Below are 23,699 nucleotides of genomic sequence, written 5' to 3' on the forward strand. Positions count from 1 at the left end.
GAGGGGGGCGGAGCCTAACCAGCCTTTTCTTTTCTGACATATGTGAGCTATTCAGTAGGCAAACTGGCTGAGCAATTCCTTAGAAAGCCAGATCATACAGGCTGAGAGCTATGTGTTTGAACAGAAATATATATATTCATCCTGACTCTGCAGTAGATATACTGGTGTGGTTTCCATGGGGGCAGTGGGTTCTGCAGTAGCAGAAAGCACCCTGGATGCCTTCCCTCTCTCCCATTTGAAAGGCACGCTCGTTAGCACGTTTAAATGCTGGTAGCATGCGCGCTCCTGGAGCTCCAAAAAAAAAACAACCCTTCCTAGCACCCCTGGCACACACTCTGAGATTTTTCCAGCCACACAGAGAACCCCTTTGGAGTCCCAGAGCACTCCTTATGTGTAAAACCATACAACAGTCCACTCTGCAGGGCTGGCTTTTAGCACCAAAGATCCAAAATTTATTCATTTTGTTATTTTAATCAAGCCATAGTTGGATACTGAGTGTAGAAGGGAAGAAATGCACCCCCCGAGCCCCCCCAAAAAAACCCCCACCTACCATCCCCTGCCACACTCTCTGAAACTTCTTCCGGTCACACAGAGAACCCCTTTGGAGTCCCAGAGCATTCCCTATGTATAAAACTGTACAACAGCCTGCTCTGCAGGGCTGGCTTTTAGCATCAAAGATCCAAAATTAACCTGATTATTTTAATTAAACTATAATACGTTTAAAATTAACAAAGATAAAAAACTTTGGGCTATGTCCAAGAACCAAATTCGGACATCATGATCGCTTTTCGCCCTATGTGCTTCTGCAGGGGGAGACACTTCTTGTAAATCCTTACAAGAGCCCGCCCTGCAGGGTTGGTTTTTAGCATCAAAGATCTAAAATCATTCTGCCTATTTTTTAAGCGAGCTATGATACTTTGAAATTAACAAGGATAAAAAATACAGCACCATCTACAGGGGCATTCTGATCGGCTTTTCTCTCAGGTGCTTGTGCTAGGAGACTCTGCTTGTAATATCCTTACACCTACCCGCCCCGCAGGGGTGGTTTTTCAGTATCAAAGATCCAAAATTTATCTGCTTATTTTAATTAAACCAAGAGTCAGGCTACAACAAGACATAATTCCAACCCCTCCCATTTTTTCAGGGGGGAGGGGCCAACCTGACCACGTGGGCAGGCCCTTACACCCGCCTTAGTCCCGCCTCCTCTGCGCTCTCATTGGTCAGAAAATACTGCACGCTCATTGGCTGGGGCACCTGTCATGATGAATGGTACACCCTTAGTACTACTGACACCTCAGCCTCCATGTGCCTCTGAGGGGTTATCACCACCCACAAAAGCATATCCTACAAATTCTTGTGGTTTTGTCCAAGGCAGGAACAGGCTCCACCACTCCTTCTGCAATCCCAATCAGCTCCTACATGGTTTTTACCAGCAGCCAATCATCAGTGTTAAAGAAGAAGTTTAGAGGCATCAAAAAGGTGTTGAATCAAGGGCAGCCCTTAACACTCAAATAAGCTGTCCAGCTGCCATTTGCACCCAGAGCAAGCCAGTCATAAGGAAAGAGAAGTTCGGGCTGAGGATTACAACTGCAGCAATGGAAAGAGGTACCAAAGAGAACATAGGATGGAAGTTATCCAGCTTTTTCCTTCTATAGGTTGCTTGCTCTAGCTTGCCACTGATTCAAGCAATTGGCTAGATGAGAAGGAAAGAGAGGTGCAAACAGGATTCTTTTCAAAGGGGAAGATTTTTAAAATTAAGGTAGGATGAGAAGGGGTATAGTCAGTGGTTGTAGGGCCCATTAATTTTCTAATCTTATAATTCTATTTTATCATAGAGCCTTTATGTTAGCCAGATTAAACATATTCCCCTCGGCCATGATTATGGGCAGATACAGGGGCAATCTTCACAATGAAAGCGTTTGCAGCTATTGCCACAATGAACCAGGTTAACTTCATCATATCGTTTTATGTTGTATTAGTTATTATCAACTTTGACAACATTTGATTCTGTGTTTTTTACCTTCTGATAATGTACCTGATGACAAGGCTGTCAGCCTTTTGTTGGCTGATAGGTCCCCAGAAATTACTGAGCAGTTCATGGAGTTTTTATCTACAACTATGCATTACATTAGAACAATGTATGAAAATATGTGCTCACATGTATTTTGAAAAGGTAAATGACAAATTTTATTTGACTGTGTGCCATCACATCTGAGGGATTTGTGGGGAATCTTGAAGTACTTGGATCTCAGCACTCAAGCAACAATAATCATATAATAAGCAGTTATTAGTGGTAGATTAGTGGCAAAACAAAGTGAGTGATAGGGTCAGCAATATGAAAATGGATTTTTCAGAATATAGCTGAAAGAAAGAAAGGGAGGTGGGGCTTCAGATCATGGACCAAGACTGCTGACAATATTGGATTGTGTCCAGACCAACACACAGAAATGCAAAGAGATTTTAGATAAAACTGGGTAAAAAGAGGGCTTCATCTTTGAGAATCAAGATAAGATCAAACACATTAAGCATTTCTTATGCAGACATATTGTTGATTGTTTTACTATATCCTACAATATTAAAAAATTATATACATTAATTTTCCAAAAGACAAAATCTTTGGGGTACCTGGCAAATTGTACTTATGTTGAAATTAAATATATATATATTACAATACTATTTTTTTGTTCGATGCGTTCTATGAAACTTTTTGTTGCTCCATATAGACCAAATTGTTAATCAAGAACCCCCCCCCCCCATCAATGGTGTCCCACTTTACCAATGTTAAAATCTGGTCACCTTAATCTATTTAGATCTTGGAAGCTAAGCTGTTGGCCCTAGCTAGTATTTGAATGGGAGACGACCCATTTGAGATATCCTTTCACAGGGAAAGGGCACAAGAAAGTATCAAGATGCAAACGAGCCAGCTGCCTGGCTTGGAGATCAGGCATTTTAGCCTTGGCTTTTATAAGGTTGCCCAGAAATCTGAAGGTTAAAAAGCCTTGAGCCCAGGGTGGAGTTGTGTTCAAAGGATTAACTTCACTTAGGAAGACTCCTTTCTAGAAAAAGAAAATCAGCTTCAGGTTATTGAAAACAGCCATAAAAAGAAATCTTCCAAGGCTATATTAAAATCAATTAAGAACTTAAGACTATAAGCTTAAGATTCCAATGATGCCTCCAGAGATGGTGGCGGTGAGGTTGGACACCGGAGGCTAGGGTTTTACCCGGTCTTGAGAATATGGGTTGCCTGGGAGGTCTGGGCACCAAATTGTGCTGTTTTTGAGGGGGACTAGTAGTAGTCCTTATCCCCCCACCCTCGTTGGCCACCTGTTGGCTGTCTTTGGAGGTGATTTCTGGAGGAGAATAGGTGTGAAATCCTGCAAGCTGTTTTAAAGTAAAACCAGCAGTTTGAATTGGGCCTGAAAGAAAACAAATAGCTAATTAAACTGATGTAGAAGATAATGATGACAAATTGGACTTTATTTATTTATTATTTATGTATTATTTCGATTTATATACTACCACATTTCCTAGGAATCCGTGGTGGTTCACAATAAAACATTAAAATACATTAAAACCCCATAAAACCCCAATTTACAATAAAACAAGCAAGTGGTCAAAACACAAATAATCTAACCCATCCCACCTCGTTCAGACGGTTCAGATGGACCGTATTTTTACCATGCTTTTCACTGCCCAAAGGAGTCTCAAAGCTGCTTACTTGGTAATGACTGTTCTTCCAGTCAGCAGATGTGTAACAATAGTCCTGGACCTAAGAGACCCAGATTTGAGTCGCCGCTGGTATTCTCAGCTTCACCTACTTCAAAGGATGGTTGTTGTACCCAAGTAGCCCTTTGTACATCATACAGTTTGGCATTATACAGTGTAATCAAGTCTGCATCACACCTTCTCTATCGCACTTGTTTGATTTTACAAATCTCAATGATTCAAGAGTGGGTGGGGTAGCCAAGCCAGGGAGCTGGGCTGCTGTGGAGTGCAGTCACCCTCCTGCTTCCAGGTGCTGCAGAGCAGGGCAGTTCAGCTAGAGATCTGGGCCTCCTGGGCCAGTGTGGTGGCGTGGACTATGGCTGACTGCCCTCCCCAACTCCCCAAGGGGTCCTGAAGGATAGGGCAGCCTAGCCAGTGATCCAGGCTGCCCAGGCTGGTGCAGCGCTGCGGAGCACGGTGGCCCACCCATGGGAAATGGGCTGCCAGGGTCAGAAAGGCCAGCTCACGGAGCATGGCTTGTCAGCCTCCTCCCCCCAGTTTACCATCTGCTGTCTGTTCCTCCTCCCAAGTGCCTGGAAGCAGCACAAAGGAGGAGGAAGGGGGGGCAAGGAAGATCCACAATTGGCCCTCTGTGGGGTATGCCCTCTCCTTCTTGGGTTTCTAGCCCCCACTGGAGGCCAATCGGCAAGGGTTTTACCCAGTGCATCATCTGAAAACAACCCTTGTAATTTTATGGATGCAGATTAAACTGCATCTCCTATACACAACTGGATCTACTGGTTTTCTGTGACTGGTTATAGGGGAGATTTGATTTAACATAGATAGGTACAGTTACTGTCAAAGCAACCGTGATGTTGCATAAGGGAGAAAGACTGATATTTGTGCAAGGATACTTTTTTTACACCCCAAAATAAATTTAACTCAAACAAACCACCAAATAGGGACAACGTTAAAGCTGTAGTGCTATGGCAACAAAATCCACTGGATGCAAGTAAACATGCACACTTCTAAGTACGTATGGACTAAACCTGGTTTTGTATGAGCTCAATCCACACTGGGAAAACAACAAGGGTTCTATTCTGCCTTCTTGTATTCTGTTCCATTTGTTAAGAGCAGAATGTTTATTAAATGCAGAATTTAGGGGGAAAGCTCCAGGATTTGTCTCCCAGCTTACAGAGACCACTCAATCAAAGTTCACAAGGACAAAAACAAACAAACAAAAAACCCCTCTAACTCGCTGGTCTATTAAGGAAAGGAGGGAGGGATCCATCTAAACAAACTAGCTATTTATTTTAATAGTATTCCTAATGTTTACATTTTTTTTTAAATTGTGATTCTGAAGAGACAATTCTTTATCCAAATCCTGGTTCTGGTGCACTTCCCTATTGTTCTGAAAATGCCATGAGGAACGTTTGAGTGTTAATCACATAACTTTGTCCTTTAGTCAGTAACCTGCCACCACCACCCCAGTGTAAAAGAAAATATTGCAGTGTAAGGGCAGAACTGCAAAGGCAAAATGGAGAATTATATTCTGAAAATGAACATGGGGCAATCGCAACATAAGATCTACCAAGCTTGGTGCTGTGGGAAAATAGGACATATTTCATGCTCTCTAAGGTAAAGGTAAAGGTATCCCCTGTGCAAGCACTGAGTCATGTCTGACCCTTGGGGTGATGCCCTCTAGCGTTTTCATGGCAGACTCAATACGGGGTGGTTTGCCAGTGCCTTCCCCAGTCATTACCGTTTACCCCCCAGCAAGCTGGGTACTCATTTTACCGACCTCGGAAGGATGGAAGGCTGAGTCAACCTTGAGCCGGCTGCTGGGATTGAACTCCCAGCCTCATGGGCAAAGCTTTCAGGCGGCTGCCTTACCACTCTGCGCCACAAGAGGCTCTTCATGCTCTCTAGAATAAGATAATAATTTATAGTTCTACTGGGGCCAAGTCTGTTGCATTCAGGAATACAGTGGGTGCTAGATTGGGGAGAGAGGTGGAAGAACTCGGTGGGCGGCCTCCCCCTCATCCCAGGACCTGGAAAGGCTGCAGGCAGCTGTTAGGGAACTCACGTGCAGGGGCAGCTCTCACACAGAAGGGATCTGCAGCCCCTGGGCCTTGGGGGGAAGTGGAAGGAGGAGGGGGCGGTCAGGGGTGAGAGACAGATGGCGATTGGCTGGCTGCTGGACAGATAGGCAAGCCAGTTGGAGGAGGATAGCTGTCCTGAGTGGGTGTTAAGCACCGAATGGCACTTAAGCCATGAGACATGCTCCTCTTCCAAGCCCTTACTAAAATATATATTATGTAGAACAGATGCTCAAACCTGTAAGAATTGGACAGAGCATGATTTATTGACTGTTTTCTTGTTTCTTTGTAGCTGGGGAGACTGTGGAAAGAGTTATCTCAGGGAATTTGGATTTCAGACTACAGCATAAGGTCCAGGAAGTTCCAAATGCAACTGGAAACAAGCAGAAGAAAGTTGCTGGAAAACACAAAAGTGTTAGCGAAAGTGCCAAGTTCTGGGAATTTCTCTCCCAACATGACATGACTTCTTCCCACGCAAGTTGTGCAGAACAACAGAATCCCAGGCAACAACACAAATGTGATGAGATTCCTCTTCAAAGTGGAGACAGGAAGGACAATAGTGATGGAGGAGAACAGAATGAAGGCCAACAACAAAAATTTCAGGACGTTTCCCAGGAATCTGAACACCAGCAGGACTTTTCTTCAAATGGGTAAGGAATAGTCTGAACAGTAGCACACAGCTACTAGCCTCGTATTCTCTGTTCAATTCAGGAAATGCCTACTGTACATACTACTGACACTTGGTAAAGATTTTGAGTGGAGAGGACTGGTTATGGTGGGTGCAAATTGTGCTGCCCTGCTGGGCCACATACCAGGACCAAGTCAATAAACCCTCGGCCAGAAAGCTGAGTCCCAGTTGCTTTCTGTAAATGGAGTCCTAATGCCTATCTGGAGATACCGAACCATCAGAGTTGCACTAGGAAGAGTAGAATCCAGATATCCAGGCAGATGGGCAAGGAATGCACGTGTTGCACCCAAAGAGGAGCCTGGCAGAGGCTTTGCCTTAAATCCCATCCTGGAGCCTCTCAGCACCAGTTTCCAAAGTGTTTGCCGCTGGGCTTAATCTTCATCCTACTCTGACAGAATTGCACTTCTCTGGTGAGCTGTCAAGCCATCTTGTCTTTGCTGCATCTGGCACTCTGGTGAGCTATCCGAGCTGGGCATAACTGGTGGCACAGACCCCAGGGTGACCGGCATGAAAAGCTGGGTCAGCTCTCAACTGGGATTGGGCAGGTCTGGATGGCCTTGATCCTCAGCCAGACCCTTGGTGGCAGATTCCTGCAGCCCAGATACAGTTCTACCAGGCCCAGGACAGCCGTCCAAGGTTGGCACAGGTACTGGCATGCTCCATAATGGCATGTCTGGAGGCGGCACAGGCGTAACACAATCCATCTGTCTCTCCACTAAATCATATCCCAATTGATGTTAAAAATAAAGTAGGCACCTTTCTTAAGAGGTTACAAGTTCTTAGTGGATACTCAACAGCTCATTTGGCAGCCATACCTCCTGCCCACATCCTCTCAAATCTCCTTTAATGGTCAGCAGGCAAAAGAAGCCTCTCCCTGGTTCCAGGGACTTAAAATCACCTTCTGTGTCTCATTCACTCAGGGGCTTTCTGTGAAGAAGCTCTTCTTCCTCCCACATGTGCTGGGAGGCTGGGAAAATACCATTGTCTCCTGGGTGGATCAATTAACACTTAACGTAGGCTTTCTCAACTAAGGTTTTATAAAATCCTGGGTTTCCTTGAAGCCTGAAGAATATTTCAGGGGTTTCTCAATGGTAAAACAGTTGAGATAGGCTGATTTAAAGGAAGGAGAGCAAATGATTAATGTCGCCCCTCTCATCTCTTTAAAACTTAGAGGGGGAAAAAAGCTTCCCAGGGGTCATTTTGAAATAGCCTAGAAGTGGGGTTGGGCATTTTAGCACACCAAATGTGAAGGAAAATGAGAGGCAGCACTGTGAGCTATTATCAGCTGAATTTGTGGCATCTTATCCTAAAGAACAGATGTTGACAAAAAATGTCAACAAGATCCTTGGAAATGATTGGATGACCTGTTTTATCTCCAGCTCAAACCCTTATGTGGCCTTGGTGGACAGCCTGCGTGCTACTTGGCTAACAGGAAAGACACGGCCGATGGAATATCGGAGGACCCAGCTGGAGGCACTGGGCCGCTTTCTGGAGGAGAATAGGTGTGAAATCCTGCAAGCTGTGAATGCAGACATGCGCAGGGTGAGTGTGGTGATCCAGACAGAGGTTCTGGCTGAAGTATTCTTGAAGTATTATGCAGCACAGAAAACCCACAAAAAGATTGCCAAAAACAACATATATTTAAATTCTTAAAGTGGCACTATTTTCACAGCATGAAACCCATAGTTTCATTTTTGGTTTTACATTGCAAATGCTGCCCACAGTTCTGGAAGCATTTCTTCAGTGCGGCTGAATGTATAATCATTAAAAAAAACAGCAGAATATCAGAGCACATGCATAAACGGGAATGTTTTTAAAAGGTTTTTAAAATGATGATTTAATAGGGTCAGCAAATTTACTGTGGAGGAAAGCAGTGCATGCATAATAGGCCCTTGTTGACCAAAAGTAATGGCTCTGTTATGTAGTTTTTAAGTCTAGTGTGTCTAAAACTAAGACCCCTTTGTTCTTCCAACAGCCTGCTTATGAAGGAGAGATGTCTGAAATTTCTACTGTTATGAATGAAATGAACACTGCACTCAACAACTTGTGCTGCTGGATGCAGGATGAGCATGTGAATAAGAACCTGGTAAGAGGGACAAGCTGAGAGGGGCAGAAATATGACTTCGGGAGAGAAGATGTTTCAGTGCTTAACTGGGTCCAGAGGCTAACCAGGCTGAGATCATTTCTACAGTCCTATGAACTAAATTCTACTTGATACTCCTGATACACTTTCATATTATATTGAAATAGTCCAATATATTGGGGCAAAACACATTAGTTAAACAACTACAAAATCTAACAATGACTGTTTCATGCTTTAACAGCATTCACATATGCACACAGTTTATTAGAAGGTCTGCAACACTTTTAGGAGGAAGGCTAAGTAGATCTATTCAAAATTTCTTACTCCTTATTTACTCCAAAAATGTGTCCTTAAGATTGCTGCGTCAGTTTCATGCATCAACACATCCTTAGGATTTTCATGTGCATAACTTAATTAAATAGGGAATTAAATAGGGAATACTCTCCTCTTCAGATTTGTTTGAAGTACACACTAATTGTCTAAATTATTTTGGCAAACAATAGAAAAATATAAAGGTCATGAAATGGAATAATCATTCTGTGTAACATCTTTTCATCCCCAGTAAACTTTAGGCATTATAAAATAGATATGAATATGAAAAATACTCTACCAACAGCCTGAACACTGAGACCAAACAGCTTTCATGTTGACAACTTCCTCTATTCTTCTTCCCTGCCTTGCATGCTTCATGGCCTTTTGTTGTCTTCACCTACTTGCAGGCTACCATGTTTGACAGTGCCTTCATCCGTAAGGACCCCTATGGTGTGGTGCTCATCATTTCGCCCTTTTGTTACCCCTTTCACCTCACCTTGGTCCCCCTGATAGGGGCCATTGCAGCTGGTGAGTGAGAAGCTCTCTGAAAGTTGTCAGTTCCCCACAGCAGAATATCCCCACAACCCTGACCCATGTTTCCTTTGTTCAGCTGGTCTTTTCACAAGGGCTCCTGATGATTGGACCCAAGTGTGTGATGGTTTATATGCCTTGCTACCATAGTCATGTATTCTTTTCTCCATTAGGGAACTGTGCAATTGTGAAACCTTCAGAGCTAAGCAGATGCAGTGAAAAGCTAATGGCTGAAGTGCTGCCAACCTACCTTGACCCAGTGAGTTTCTTAGATCTAATTCTCCCTTATTTCTCCATTGTTATCCCAATTCTCTGTAATATAATTCTAATTCACATACATGATGATCCAGTTTTCTGGTTTTATACTACAGAAAATATTCAGCTATTTTTTTTTTTGTTCTACATAGATTCCCCCCAAGTTCAGCCCTCAGTTTGCTTTCTGTTTGCAGTTTCTCTGGTTTTTTTTTAGGGTAGATTTGCTACACTTTTTCCTTTTGCTTCACTTGCAAGGTGAAGGATAATAATTCCCTTGGATTTCTTTCAGCCCTTCCCTAGCACACCACTCAGCATGGGAGGTCTGTTTTTACTGGTAAATTTTGTACAGGGTGTGGCATCTGGTAAGGGATTTGAGGCAAAACAATAGGTGGGTATGAAAAGAATTGAACACCACCTCCCCCAACTGCTTTGCTGTTGTGCATTATCTTTTCAAAGTGGCTTTTCATGGAGCTCAGGCAGGTGCACTTGTATAAAAAGTACATTTATCTTCCAAATAAATCTATCTAAGAGACAGAAACTGGGCCAGCATGAATTGCTGATTGGAGGTGATGATACATAACTCTCCCTTCTTATCTTACAGGATACCTTTGCTGTGGTGACAGGTGGCCATGAACAAACTGCCAGATTACTAGAGAACAAGTTTGATTACATCTTCTTTACAGGTAAGTTCTCCATTTTTAATTTTCATGGTGAAAATTTCCATTGTGAATTTAAATAACATTTAAAATTTAAGAGGCTACAGAGGCTAGGCAAACCATTTTGTGCCTGAGATGGGATCTGAATCCAGGTCCAAGTACTATGCAATTCTGCAGGGCCTGCAAGATGGTGCTCTTCCACCAAGTCTTTAGTTGAGGCCAGGACAGGTAAGATCAGGGGCCTCTCCTCATACTACTCTGGAACATTGGGCAAATCCATGAGGTGGGTGGTGGTCTGGCTAGGATTAGGATGGGTAGGGGGGATTATTGCCACCAACTGTGTGATGTTGGATTTTATATTTGGTATGGATCCTATTGCTGTTAGGTGGATCGAGACTGGTTGACCAATTACACCCAAAGGGTGCTTATAAATGGTTTGTCATCTTCTTTTAGAAGAGTGACGAGTAGAGTGCCTCAGGAATCTGTCCTGGGACCTAAGTTTTTCAACATATTTAAAAATGATTTGGATGAAGTAACAAAGTGGGTGCTTATTAAATTTGCTGATGGCACTAAATTCGGAGAAGACAATCAGAATACAGGATGATCTTGACAGGCTAGAAAATTGTGCTAAAATGAATTATTGGGTTTTAATGGGGTGGGTTATTGGGGTGTTTTATTCCTGATACTGTGACCCACCACAAGCCACTTTGGGAGTGGTGGGATATAAATCTCAAGATAAATATATAAAAATAAATAAATAGTGATAAATGTAAAGTTCTTCATTTAGGTAAGAAAAATCATATGCAACTCTATGGGATGGGTGAGACTTGTCTTGCAGTAGTACATGTGAAAAGGACCTGGAGGTCTTAGTTGATCATACAATGAACATGAGTCAACAGTGTTACTCGGTGGCTAAAGAGGCAAACAGTATTTTGGGCTGTATTAAAAGAAGTAGAGTGTCCAGATCACTGGAGATGATGTTACCACTTTACTTCACTGTGGTAAGACCTCACTTGGAATACTGTGTTCAGTTTTGGGCAGCACAACTGAAGAAAGATGTAAAAAATCTGGAGCATGTCCAGAGGAGGCCTACAAAGATGGTGAGGGGTTTGGAGACCAAGTCGTATGAGGAAAGGTTGAGGGTGCTTGGTTTGTTTAGCCTGGAGAGAAGATGACTAAGAACCTAAAGTTAAGAAGACTAAATGTATAGGCCAAATAATTCTGTTAGTCAAAGTAAAAACATTAAACATTGACAGATAAAAATAGACAAGTATTTATTACAAAGTAAATTAAAAAACAGATATTATCCATGGTGAGAGTCTTAGTTAAGAATCAAATTGTTCAATGACAACCAAAAATGACCATATTGATGCTGATCATACATGTTTCGGTCCATTGGCCTTCCCAGGGGTCCCTGAATGTCATGAAAAACTCCATCTCTGATGTCAGAGGTTAGTGTTACAAATCAGAGAATTATAAAATATAGTCCCAGTCCCTTTAAGCAACTGGTAATATCTCTGGACTTCTTTGAGAAATAGGTGCTCTGGCCCAAACAAATTGTCCTTTATACACAAAAGAATGGTCCAATGTAGCATGTAAATGAATGGGTCATTCAAATATAAACCTTAGGGCTCCAAGATTACAGATGCTCTAGGTGGCCTGCTTGAACCTAGTAAAATATGTGGGTTACTGTCACAACAATTAACAGCTGTTTACTGCTGAGCTTCCTTTCTTTGCCTCCTCATTCCTGCCCTAAACCCCAAAATACTCCTAAAATCTAAGGCGAAAACTTTTCATTGCTAATTGAATTTCTTTGATGTTTTATATTACATTGGGTGTTCCAAGCTAACCCAAAGCAACCACTTTTAGGTACTATTGTGGTTTGGGCAAAACAGGATGCATACTCTTTGAAGGAACAGGTGCACAGCTGGAGATGTGTGTGCGCATGCTGGTACATCCATCTAATTCCATTTTGCTGACATGGCAGCCATACCAGACTATTTATTTTGCCATCTTCAGCTGGCACACCAGTTCTGTGCAGCCCTGGAGAGAAATTATCTAGCCACAGTTAATGTCATCCTGTCAGCAGATGAGTAGATTAATGTAATGCCCGGTACATTGACCTGACCTCAAAATATTTTTGAAACTTCAGCTGTAGTGCTTATATCATACATGTATATATATGTGCCGTCAAGTCACAGCTAACTTATGGTCACTCTGGCAAAGGACTTTCAAGGCAAGTGAGAAACTGAGGTGGTCAGCCCTTGCCTTCTTCTGCAGAGCTTTCCTTGGTGGTCTCCAGTCCAAATTCTGATTTTGCTTAGCTTCCAAGATCAGATGAGACCCAACTATAATAAAAGACCCTTTTGAGTTCCAATGGAAATTCAAGGTCATGTTTTAAATTTGTACGTGGTCTGCTTACACAAGGGGATGTTTCCACAGGTCTTCCTCCAGCTTACTTGCTGCTGCTTCCACAATGGGGGTGCTGTCTCATGCTCCTTGTGGAATCAGCTCTGGTTTCTAATCAGTGTTTCTGAAAGACTGCCTGTTCCCATGTGCTCCTACATATCTTTTAAGAACTTGCCCATTTGAGAGTACAGCAGAAATTACAAAAAATTCTTTCTTCCAAATATTTCTAATCCAGATAATCACTAGTTAGAATATAACTAAACTGGTAAGTTATGTGTCTATCCAAGGGGCCCCAACCCCACACCAGTTTACTGGCATACCAACATTTTCACAGGTTGACTAGTGCATTTTTCATCACACAAAAAATTGTCGGGTCTTGGGACAGCCCCACACTCACTGGGTTCCAAATTCACATATCAACTATGAGCTGGTTTTCTTAGCTTTGTGTTTTTGTGAGGGTATTTTTGTTTGTTTTTCTATGTATAAGAATGTGGCATTTTTGTGCAGGATTTAGGATGGGAGTTTTTGATAGAGCGTCTCTTTTTGACAGCCCCATTTTAATTTTATTTCTACAGGGAGTAGCCATGTTGGGAAGGTTGTCATGACTGCGGCAGCCAGACACCTGACACCATTGACTCTGGAGCTGGGAGGCAAATGTCCCTGCTATGTGGATAGCTGCAGTGATTTCCAGAATGCAGCCAACAGAATAGTATGGGGAAAGTTCTTCAATGCTGGCCAGACATGTACTCTACCAGACTATGTGATTTGTACTGCTGATACTCAGGACAGGCTGATTCCCTGTTTACGTCAGGCTATTCATTCTTTCTATGGCTGCAACCCTCAAGCTTCACCTGACTATGGCCGCATGATCAATGATGAACATTTCCAGCGTGTTCGTTCACTTCTGGACTGTGGTCGAGTAGTCATTGGTGGGGAGACAGATGAGTGTGACCGTTACATCGGTGAGCAAGTGGGTTGATCCTGGAGAATAGGGATAAGAAAAATAGAGGAAAATCCTCAGTTTGTAAAGATCTGACAGAGCAAAGAGGAAAGTCCTGCATTTGGGAGGGCTTGTATATTGGGAAGAGCAACTTCAAGGCCAGATATGACAGGAGCCTAAATTGTTGTCCTCTCTTGCCCACAGCTCCCACAGTGCTGGCTGACGTTAAGGAATGGGAACCAGTCATGCAAGAGGAAATCTTTGGGCCTATCTTGCCTATTCTCACTGTTGCAGGCTTGGAAGAAGCCATCCAATATATCAATAGCAGGGACCGTCCGCTGCTTGCTTGTGCTTTCTCCTGTAATTGCAAGGTATGCTTTGGTCTTTTAGCAGACCTATCCTTGGCAGAGTCTGCACTTACTTTGTTTATTCCATTGTCAATCCTGTTGAATTCAGCTCGACTTGAACTCGGGTCTTCCTCTTCCCCCCTCCCCATTGAAACAGGAAAGTGTTCTGCACATGGTTAGGGTAATTCAGAAGGGGGGGGCAAGCCTCTTTCTTTCTTGAAGGGGGGGGAGAGGATCGAAGAACGCAGAGAAGGGAGAAAAAATCCAAGACCAACAGAAGTTGAGAGAAATTAGGGGCTTCTCCTTTAAGGTAAGCTTGTCACATGAGCAGTTTTGACCAATCAGAGGTTCTCTACCATGAAGGAGAGCCCAGATTCAAAACAGCCTGTTTTCTCAATCCAAATCTTGAAATATTGAGCATTAAAAGCACTCTAAGATATCGCACAATAAAGGTAGGGTCACTCCAGATCAATCCTTCTTGCTGCAGAAGGAAAATTTAAATTGCCCAAAATCAAAACGGAAATCGCATTCTGTGTAGACGGCAGGGACTGAACTGACCTGGGATTGGAATAAAAGCTCCATGCAGTTTACATCCAGGAGTCTGGGACCAGATAACAGTATAAAATATCATAATGTTCCCCTCCTTTTTAGAGTTGTCAGCTCTTAGAAATAAGTTGCTTAGGATCTCTTGAGCTATCCAGACTTCCCTATGCGGTGACTGTTGTTGCTTCAAGGCCAGATATGACAGCTGAACAGCACAACAATATATGTTGCTATTGCGAACATCCCTGAGTCTGTTATTGGGACCCTGACCTTGCTTGTCCAGGCTAGCCTGATCTCAGCAGCTAAGCTGGTTGCCCTAGTTTAGTACTTAGATGAAAGACCACTAAGGAAATCCAGGGTCACTAAGCAGAGGCAGGCAATGTCTCTTGTCTTAAAAAGCCTACAGAGTTGCCATAAGTTAGCTGCAACTTGACAGTACCACTATCATGTTGTGGGGAAAATCTCTGCTCCTCCGCTATTCTGTCTGGAGGAATGATGAGTATTAATGGTGACTTGGACCCACCTAGTATGACTGCTGTGGGAGTTTCTGGCAAGGGGAAGGTTATCGCTTTAGTACTGAAGGCACCAAATTTATGTTTACTATGACATCACTACAAAGTTCTACGTTCATAATCCCCCCCTCATTTTATACCCACTGAAGTGAAAAGGTTGCTAGCTTCAATGAGGCCAACCACATGCCCACTAGATCCCTGCCCCTCGTATCACCTTAAAAGGAACGATGAGAGGGTAGGAAGCCCGCTCCAAGATATCATCAATCTCTCCCTTTCCATGGGAGAATTACCAGAAGGGCTGAAGGAGGCAGTGGTACAACTGTTACTGAAAAGAAATCTTTAGATCTATGGGACCTGGCCAACTACCGCACCATCTCGCACTTTTGGGGAAGGTTGAAATGGCAGCCATGGACTAACTGTTAGCATATCTAGATGAAGCTTCAGTCCTGGATCCATTCCAGTCTGGCTTCTGGCCTGTCCTCAAGGTGGAAATCGCACTGGTTGCCCTGATGGACAGCCTCTGGAGACAGTTGGACTGAGGTGGGTCAGCATTGCTTGTGTTACTTGACCTCATAGCAGTGTTTGACATAGTCAGTCACGAGCTTCTTGCTCACCTCCTCACAGCTGCTGGAATACAGGGGACAGCCCTTCAATCGCTGATCTACTTTCTCTGGCGTCATAGAGAGGGTAGCTATTGTGCCAATTACACCTTCATTGTGGGGTACCTCAAGTTGCAATTCTCTCCCCGATTCTGTTTAACAATAGTATGCTCCCTCTTGCCCAGCTGGTCTGGTGGTTTGGGCTTGGGTGTCACCAATATACGGATGACACCGAGGTGATGGACAACTACTTGGATACACTCCCAAACAACTTTGCCAATTTCCTGGAAGCAGTGATGGACTGGCTCAAGCAGAGTCATGTGAAACTCAACCCTTCAAAGATGAATTTCCTTTGGCTGGAAGGACCAAAGTGAGGAAGCATGCTTGCCCTATCTGGATGGGGTTAAACTTCGTGTTGTTGCTCAGCTGGGAATTTGGGCATGATCCTTGACACCTCCTTATCTATGGAGGCGCAGGTCTCAAGAGTAGCATGGTTGGCATTTTGCCACCTCCACCAAGCCAACTACTAGTGGTCTACTTGACCCTGGAACACCTAACCGCAGACATTCATAAAATGGTCAGCTCTAAACTGGACTTCTAGAACTCACTCTATGAGGGTCTACCCTTATCCTTGTTCCGGAAATTGCAACTGGTTCAGAAAGTGGCAGCCAGGACCCTTACAATCATAGAATTGTAAGGGACCTTCAGGGTCATCTAGTTCAACCCTCTGCACAATGCAGGAACTCACAACTACCTGCCCATCCATGATGACCCCAATTTCATGTACAAATGACCTCTCCACCAAAAATTTCCAGAATCCAGCCTCGCCTGCAGGAAATTTATCTACCCACAGCAGCAATTAGCAATTCCCTGGGTATGCAAGGAAGGGCACAAGAGACAAACACTGGCACAGCTCTTCCTGCCCACCCACTCACAATCTGCCTAAGTTCATAAAATCAACAGCTTCAACAGCTACACTGCTACATTGGCTCCCAGTTGAATTCTGGATCAAGTTTAACATTTTGGTACTTACCCACAAGGCCATCCGTGTCCTGTGTATCTGAGAGATCGCCTGTCTATCTATACTGCCCAAAGAGCACTTCCCTCTGCTAATTCCAACCATTTGGTGGTCCCTGGCCCCAAAGAGGGCCAGGACATTTTCCAACCTGGCCCCTACCTGGTGGAACAAACTCCCAAAACACATTCTGGAACACACCTGGGTCCTGCCAAGACTAGCACATCTATCAAGCCCCACTCAACCATCATTTATTACTTATTACTTACTAGTTTTATTTAACATCATCACAAGAAGTCCCAAGGTATATCCTGGCTCTGAGGAGTATATTAGAAACACCTAAATGGGTTGTATTTGCTGACTTAGTTGCAGTATTGTCAATTTTTAAATCAATTTAAATCTAATTTATTTAATTATTGACTTGTATATCTGTTTGTACACCATCCTGGGCCGGCCTTGCTGGGAGGGCAGTATAGAAATCAAATAAATAAATAAATAAGTTTTAAAAAATGGATTTATACTCTGTCAACCCTGGGAACCTGTGTTAGCTAATTAAAATGCTATCCTTTCAGAAAAATCCTCTTCCAACTGAAAGTGATCTTAGAAATGTTTAAAAATTACTTTCAAAAATAAAACTTATATGTTTCTAACACTGAAGTAGAAGAGTATACTATAGTAGATAGGATTGCTTTTTAGGCTTACATTTTGGCTGACTAAGGTGGCCTTTTACATTATTATTAAACTTGTTATGGGTTTTAAATTACCTTAGCATAGTTTGAAAGGTCACTTTATTGTATGAACTGCCACTGAGAGTATATTACTTTGTCATCATCTTATATATGCTTATCTGCATAGAAATCTCAAAGGCTTGGTACTATCTGTTGGTTGTCCTGAAATCTTGGTTGTACAGTCTACAAATTCCACCCAAGAAGTTGAAGTGTTAGGTGCTAATGTGATAATATCTGCCATTATCTAGCTATTTCCCTGTGACTTCAGGGGACTAAAGCTTGCTCAGGAGAGAGTTAGCTCTAGAGCATAGTATGGTAAAAGGAGTAGTTTAAGCCCTCCCTACAGCATTGTTTATCTGAGCTGAAATGGTTGTGAGGAATCAAGAACAGGGCTCCTGATCGTTTTCTTTCTTTTTTCTTTCCTTAGGTTGTAAATCAGGTATTGGACTGCACCAGCAGTGGTATCTTTTCTGCGAATGATTTCCTAATGCATTTGTCATTGGTCTCTCTACCACAAGGTGGAATTGGTATGATTTTCTCCTTTATCTCCTATTTTGTGACGTAGTCCTAGCTTTTGCTGAAGAAGAGTGTGATTCCCTTACCAGTCCTCTGACTGTGGCATTGAACTAAAGCCAGGGGCCATGCTGCCCAAAGCCAAACTGTACAACATGATCCCCACTGGACTGGTTGAGCTCAGGAGATTCATTGATAAAAACTTGGCTTGTGGTTTCATTTGCCCAGCTATCCCCTCTATAGCTGCACCAGTCCTATTTGTAAAAAAGGATGGGATCCTTCACCTGTGCACTTACTACAGGGCAATCAATGCCATTTCCAAAATGAACGCCTACCCCATCCCTCTTATTAAGGAACTGTTGGGGCAGTTGGGAGGAAGGGAAACTATTTACCAAGCTCGACCTGAGGGAGGCATCTTTCAGGGTGAGGATTGCCATTGGGAATTAATTAATTAATCATTATTTAATGCATTAATTAATTCATTAGACTTGTATATTGCCACTCCCAGAAATGGAAAACTAATTTTAATACCCCCATGGTTTGCATTCTTTGGGTTGTGACAAATAGGTGAAAAGCCTGTTTATATTTTTAGATGTTGAAAAAAAACATTTGACAAAGTTTCTTGGAAATTCATTATAGTTGTCTTGAAACATTTGCAATGTGGGGAAAACTTTTAAAAGTGGATTCAAAGTATATATACAAAATGATATACAAATTTTTTTATAAGTGGACCTCTATCAGAAAAAATTGAAATTGAAAAAGGAACTTGACAAGGATGTCCAATCTCACCCCTATTTATTTTGATTATGGAAATTGTAGCCATCAGAATAAGAAAAGATAAAAAATATTACCAGAATAAATAATAGTGAAGAAAAAACCAAATTGGAAAGGTATGCTGATGATGTGGTTACTTCGGTAACAAATCCTGGTAATTCACTGAAATATATAATGGATCAATTTTGTAGATTTGGAATATATTCCTTATGTAAACAAAAATAAGACTAAGATAATGTCTTTAAACATGACAAAGAGAGGAAGAATGAATAGAAAAATCAACAGAATTCAAAATAGTGGAAAAATATTTGGAAGTGAATGTCACAAACCAAAGTGATAAACTACATAAAGAAAATGATCAGAATATTGGGATAAAGATAACTGAAGATACAAAGAGATAGGAAAAATAAAAAAAATCTTTTAGCTTGATATTGAGAGTTAAAATGAATATATTGCCTAAACTTAATCTTTTGTTTCAAATGTTACTGATACATATTGAAGACATAATTGTTCTATCTTGACAAAGAGCAATACATAAATTTATATGGAATGGGAAAAGGCCAAATTCAAGGTGCTACAAGTTTTGTTTTTTAAGTGGAGGTCTTGCAGTTTCAAATATTTATTTTTATAAACAGGTAGCAGCATTGGTGTGGATAACAATTGGATTATTGACCCTCAAGAAAGTCATTTTAATTTAGAGACAATGGATAGCAAAGAAGGAATTCATAATTATTTATGGGAAATAAATTGTTAAGAATGATTCAGAGACAAGATGGTAACATATTATGAGAGGCAGCTTGCTAAAGATATGGTTTAAGGGCAGAAATAAATTCCTTCACTCTTACCAGTGACTGCTTTAATAAATGTTCATTTTTACTTAAGCACAAGAAAGAAAATAGCAATCTAACTTGTGAGACAAACAATAATAAATACATAAAGAAATAATTTATTTTTCCAGCCTGCTATTCCAGTGCTGCTCAGGGTGGATAGCAACATCATAAAACAATTAAGTTAAAAACCATAGTCATCCAAATTCCTCCAACTGGTATGCCAGACAGGGGGTTTTAACGTCAAGGAGCTGTTCTTTCCAGTGGTGAGGCCAAGAATTTCTGGTAGCTATTTTGGGCCCTGATAATAAGCCTGGTAGTATAGCTCTGTCTTGCAGGCTCTGTGGAACTGGTTAAAGTCCTGCTGGGACCTGATCTCATTCTGGAGCATGTTCTACCAGTCTGGGGCAAGGGCACAAAAGGCCCTGACCCTAGTTGAGGCCCATATCACCTCCTTTGGGCTGGGAATCCTGAGCAGATATTGTTCTGAAGATCTTAATGCTCTTGGGGGGTGGGATATAAGGGAAAAGGCAGTCCCATAGATATGCTGGCCCCAGACCATTTAGAAAGTTAGCACTAAAACTTGGAGCCTGATTTGGTTTCTAATCTGGAGCCAATGCAGCTGGGGGGTACTGGGGTCATATATACCTTCCACAGAATCCTTGTAAGAACTCAGGCTGCTGCATTTAGGTCCAGTTGGAGTTTTTGGAACAGTCTTAGGGGACGTTCTGTATCCAGTGAGTTGCAGAAGTCTAATCTAGAAGTGACCATTACATGGGTCACTCTGGCTAGGTCTGGCTCCAAAAGATAAGGTGCAAGCTGCCTCGCCTGTGATTTGGGCCTCCATTGATGAGGAAGAATTGTATCGGGGTTTTAAATCTAATGGTATTGGGATTTTAATGGGGTTTTATTGTGTGATAATGTTGTTACCCACCATGAACCACTTCCGGTAGTGGTGGGCTAGAAATTAAAGAATAAATAAATAAAATAAAGAATCCAAGATCATGCTCAAACTCCTGACAGAAAGCACTATACCCACTGAATGCTGGGAGCTTTGTCACCTGTCTCTCCACATGCCAGGCCAGTCAGAGGACCTCCATCTTGTCTGCATTCAACTTCAGCAAACTCTGCCTGAGCCAATCCAGACACCTGGACAACCTATATGGTATTGTTGATGGGTGGTTGTCCATTCGCAGGAGTAGCTGGGTGTTGTCAGTGTCATCAGTCTACTGATGGCAACCCAGCCCGAACCTCCAGATCAGCTGGGCAAAGAGACATTAAATAGCATTGGGGAAAGTCTGGCTCCATGTGAAACCTTGCAATTGAGGGCCCTGTGCTCGGACATACTTCCCCCTGATGCCACCCTCTGTCTCTGACTTTGGAGAAAAGACTTCATCCATTGCAAGGCTGTGCCTCTAATCCCTATATTGACAAGATGGTGGATCAAGAGTTCATGATAAATCATGTTGAACACTGCTGTCAGATCTAATAAAAACAGCAGTGTCAAGCCACCTAGATTCAGCCTTCTCCAGAGATTGTCTGTTAGGTCAACCAGAGCTGTCCCACCATGGCCTGATTAAGGGAAAATAAAATAATTGCAAACTGTTAAGAAAGAAGGAGAGAATATACCTTGGTTAATTTCTCAGATAGTCTAAAAACTGAAAGAACAATTTAAGAAAGAAGGTGAAAGAAAAAACTGATTAAAAATTGATAATGGTGACATAGAACATTTGCTAGGTAAAATCTACAGATTGTCATTGCAGTATGACGCTGAAATAGAACAAATTAAAGACTGTATGATAAAATGGACTCAAAATATCAGAGCAAATATAAGCTTAGATAAATTGAAGGGATTGTGGGTTAATGTTAAAAGAAAATTGGTATACAATGTTTTTAGATGATATTCTATGACTAGAAATAAAGCCCATTTTAGGCAGGCATAAAAGGTATTATATTATAGATCGGTTAAATAAATTTATGGACTATAGGACAATGGAAAAACTTATATACTTGACACACAATAAATCAACACTGGAATTCAGATGAAAATGGAGGCCAATATTATACTATATTGAGCACTAGAAATTAAGATGTAAAAAATGTGATCTTCAGATTTCATTAGTTAACTATAGGGTCAATGCAGTATGAAAAAGAACAGGATATGTATTGTTAAATGTAAGCTCTATGAATATTTTTTCCTTCTAAATATTAGTTTTGTAGTAAATATGAATATGCAATATTTTTTCTATCTTTCTGTGTAAAAAAGAAAAGAGTGTACATGTTAGCAGCTTGCTATCTTGCCGAGAAGCCTATGAATGGATAGAGCCCCAGCCTTTGCATAGGATTTGATCTGCATATTTCTTTGTCAATTTGTTGCAGGATGCAGTGGGTTTGGCAAATTTCGTGGCAGGTTCAGCTTTGACACTTTCACTCACCAACGAGGGTGCCTCATTCGCTGCATGGGCCTGGAAGCACTCAACTCTGTACGCTACCCACCCTACACTGAAAGGAAGCTGAAAATGCTGAAGTTTGGCACAGACATCAGACGCTGGAATCCTTGCACCCTCCTGTGAACTCCCCAAGCAGCCGAGGCCTGGTGTTTGCATAGGCGGCTATAAGTAACTTACCTGCAGGAGAGAAGGAGGCTTTCTATCTCCTCTGCTGTTTGTAGAATCTAGTTATATCTTGTAAAAAGGCTCTACCTTCTCCAGAAACCTTGCCCCCTATTTTGGATCCCTGTCAGTTATCTTATCTCTAACCTTGCACCCATTATAATCCAAATCTTGTAAGTCTTGGGTATAAATGTTCAATGCTGTACTAGGTAGAAGATTCCCCCCCCCCCCACTCCTGTCTTTCTTTGCTAGTTGCTGAAAAGCCACATAGTAAATGTGGTTTGATGTATTGCACAATGCACCCTTCATTCTTCTACTGAATTTTTCAACTAAGGACAAGCCAGTACCATTAACTACAGACAGTGCAAAACCTTGTTTAAAACAGCAGTTTCATTTCCCTTTGAATTATGTTATGAAAACCAGTTCTGCACATGATTTAATTTCCAGTCCTTTCCCAAGAGGACGGTTCCATTATTTTGTGAAGTCGTCCTCTACATTCCTGTAACCATATTGATACAGTAAAAGCCGAAGAATGAATATTGACAGGTCTCTAAGGAATGATAAAAGAATACATGGATGAAAGAGTTGTTGGTAGAGTTTAAAATGTGCGAGAGAGTTCAGCATCAGGCTGATTAAAATAATAAAACAGGGATATTTAAAGAGGAGAAACAACTTTGGAGGAAGGGAGGGAGGGAGCGAGAGCTAACTGTTCTGTTCATTTTGTTATTCTGGGGGCAAGCAGGGAGGAAGTATACTCAGTTGAGTATGAAGCCTCCAAATGAACCAAACATGACACAAAGGAGAGTATTTGAAAAATATTAGAAAGTTCCTATTCTAACTATGCTAAATACACAGATCCTCTAATGCCCCCTGCAGGCCACTCGTCATATTCTGCTCAGTCATGCACACTATGAATCTTGCTGGCTCACTGCCTTGTTGGGACGAGGATATGGGGCGCAGCTCTGACCTGGATACGCTCTTTTCTCCATACCCTGGACTCAACAAGGACAAAGGTTTCTTATCTCACTATGCATGCTAACCTTATGTAACTTGTGTATCCACATTCCTCACAATTTATTTTAATTGGGATTATGTGACTGTTATTACAAAACTCTATACGATGACATACCCAGGACTCAATAGAGACAAAGGCTTTTTTAAATTCATGCTAATCTTGTTTAACTTGTGTATCCATATTCCTCACTATGTATTTTATTTGTGATAATATGACTGTAAGATATGGCATTGTAATGGAATTTTGAGTTTGACTCCCTGTCCTTGGGAAGGGACCAGCAATTCCCTGGGAGGAATGTCTCACAGTTGTATGGAGCAAGCAACATAGGGAGAGGTGATAGCCTTTGATCTCTACTAGCAACACTTTGGTTTCTCTTTGTAAAGTACACTGAATTATAGGGTATTGATTGGCTGTTTTGACAAAGGATTATCATTGGCTGTATTTGGTTGTGACACAGATGTAACAGAACTGATTTTTGCTATATGTTCCCTGTCATGTAAGAAGATCATAGTCTGACAAAGGGTGCTTGCACTCGA

The 23,699-nt window shown here is 41.9% G+C and overlaps 1 protein-coding gene across 1 annotated transcript; it reads left to right on the plus strand.

Moving 5' to 3' along the window:
• Positions 1–1,366: 1,366 nt before the first annotated feature.
• Positions 1,367–23,699, plus strand: LOC143828689 (aldehyde dehydrogenase family 3 member B1-like). Its single transcript, XM_077318930.1, has 11 exons — positions 1,367–1,605; positions 6,097–6,454; positions 7,872–8,034; positions 8,468–8,578; positions 9,295–9,415; positions 9,592–9,677; positions 10,275–10,356; positions 13,314–13,700; positions 13,883–14,049; positions 17,850–17,949; positions 21,916–23,699. Exons 1-11 carry the CDS (start codon positions 1,596–1,598, stop codon positions 22,107–22,109), a joined length of 1,779 nt encoding a protein of 592 aa, XP_077175045.1. The 5' UTR covers positions 1,367–1,595; the 3' UTR covers positions 22,110–23,699.

Source organism: Paroedura picta, chromosome 2 (assembly GCF_049243985.1).
Source record: "Paroedura picta isolate Pp20150507F chromosome 2, Ppicta_v3.0, whole genome shotgun sequence".
NCBI classification, from domain to species: Eukaryota; Metazoa; Chordata; class Lepidosauria; order Squamata; family Gekkonidae; genus Paroedura; species Paroedura picta.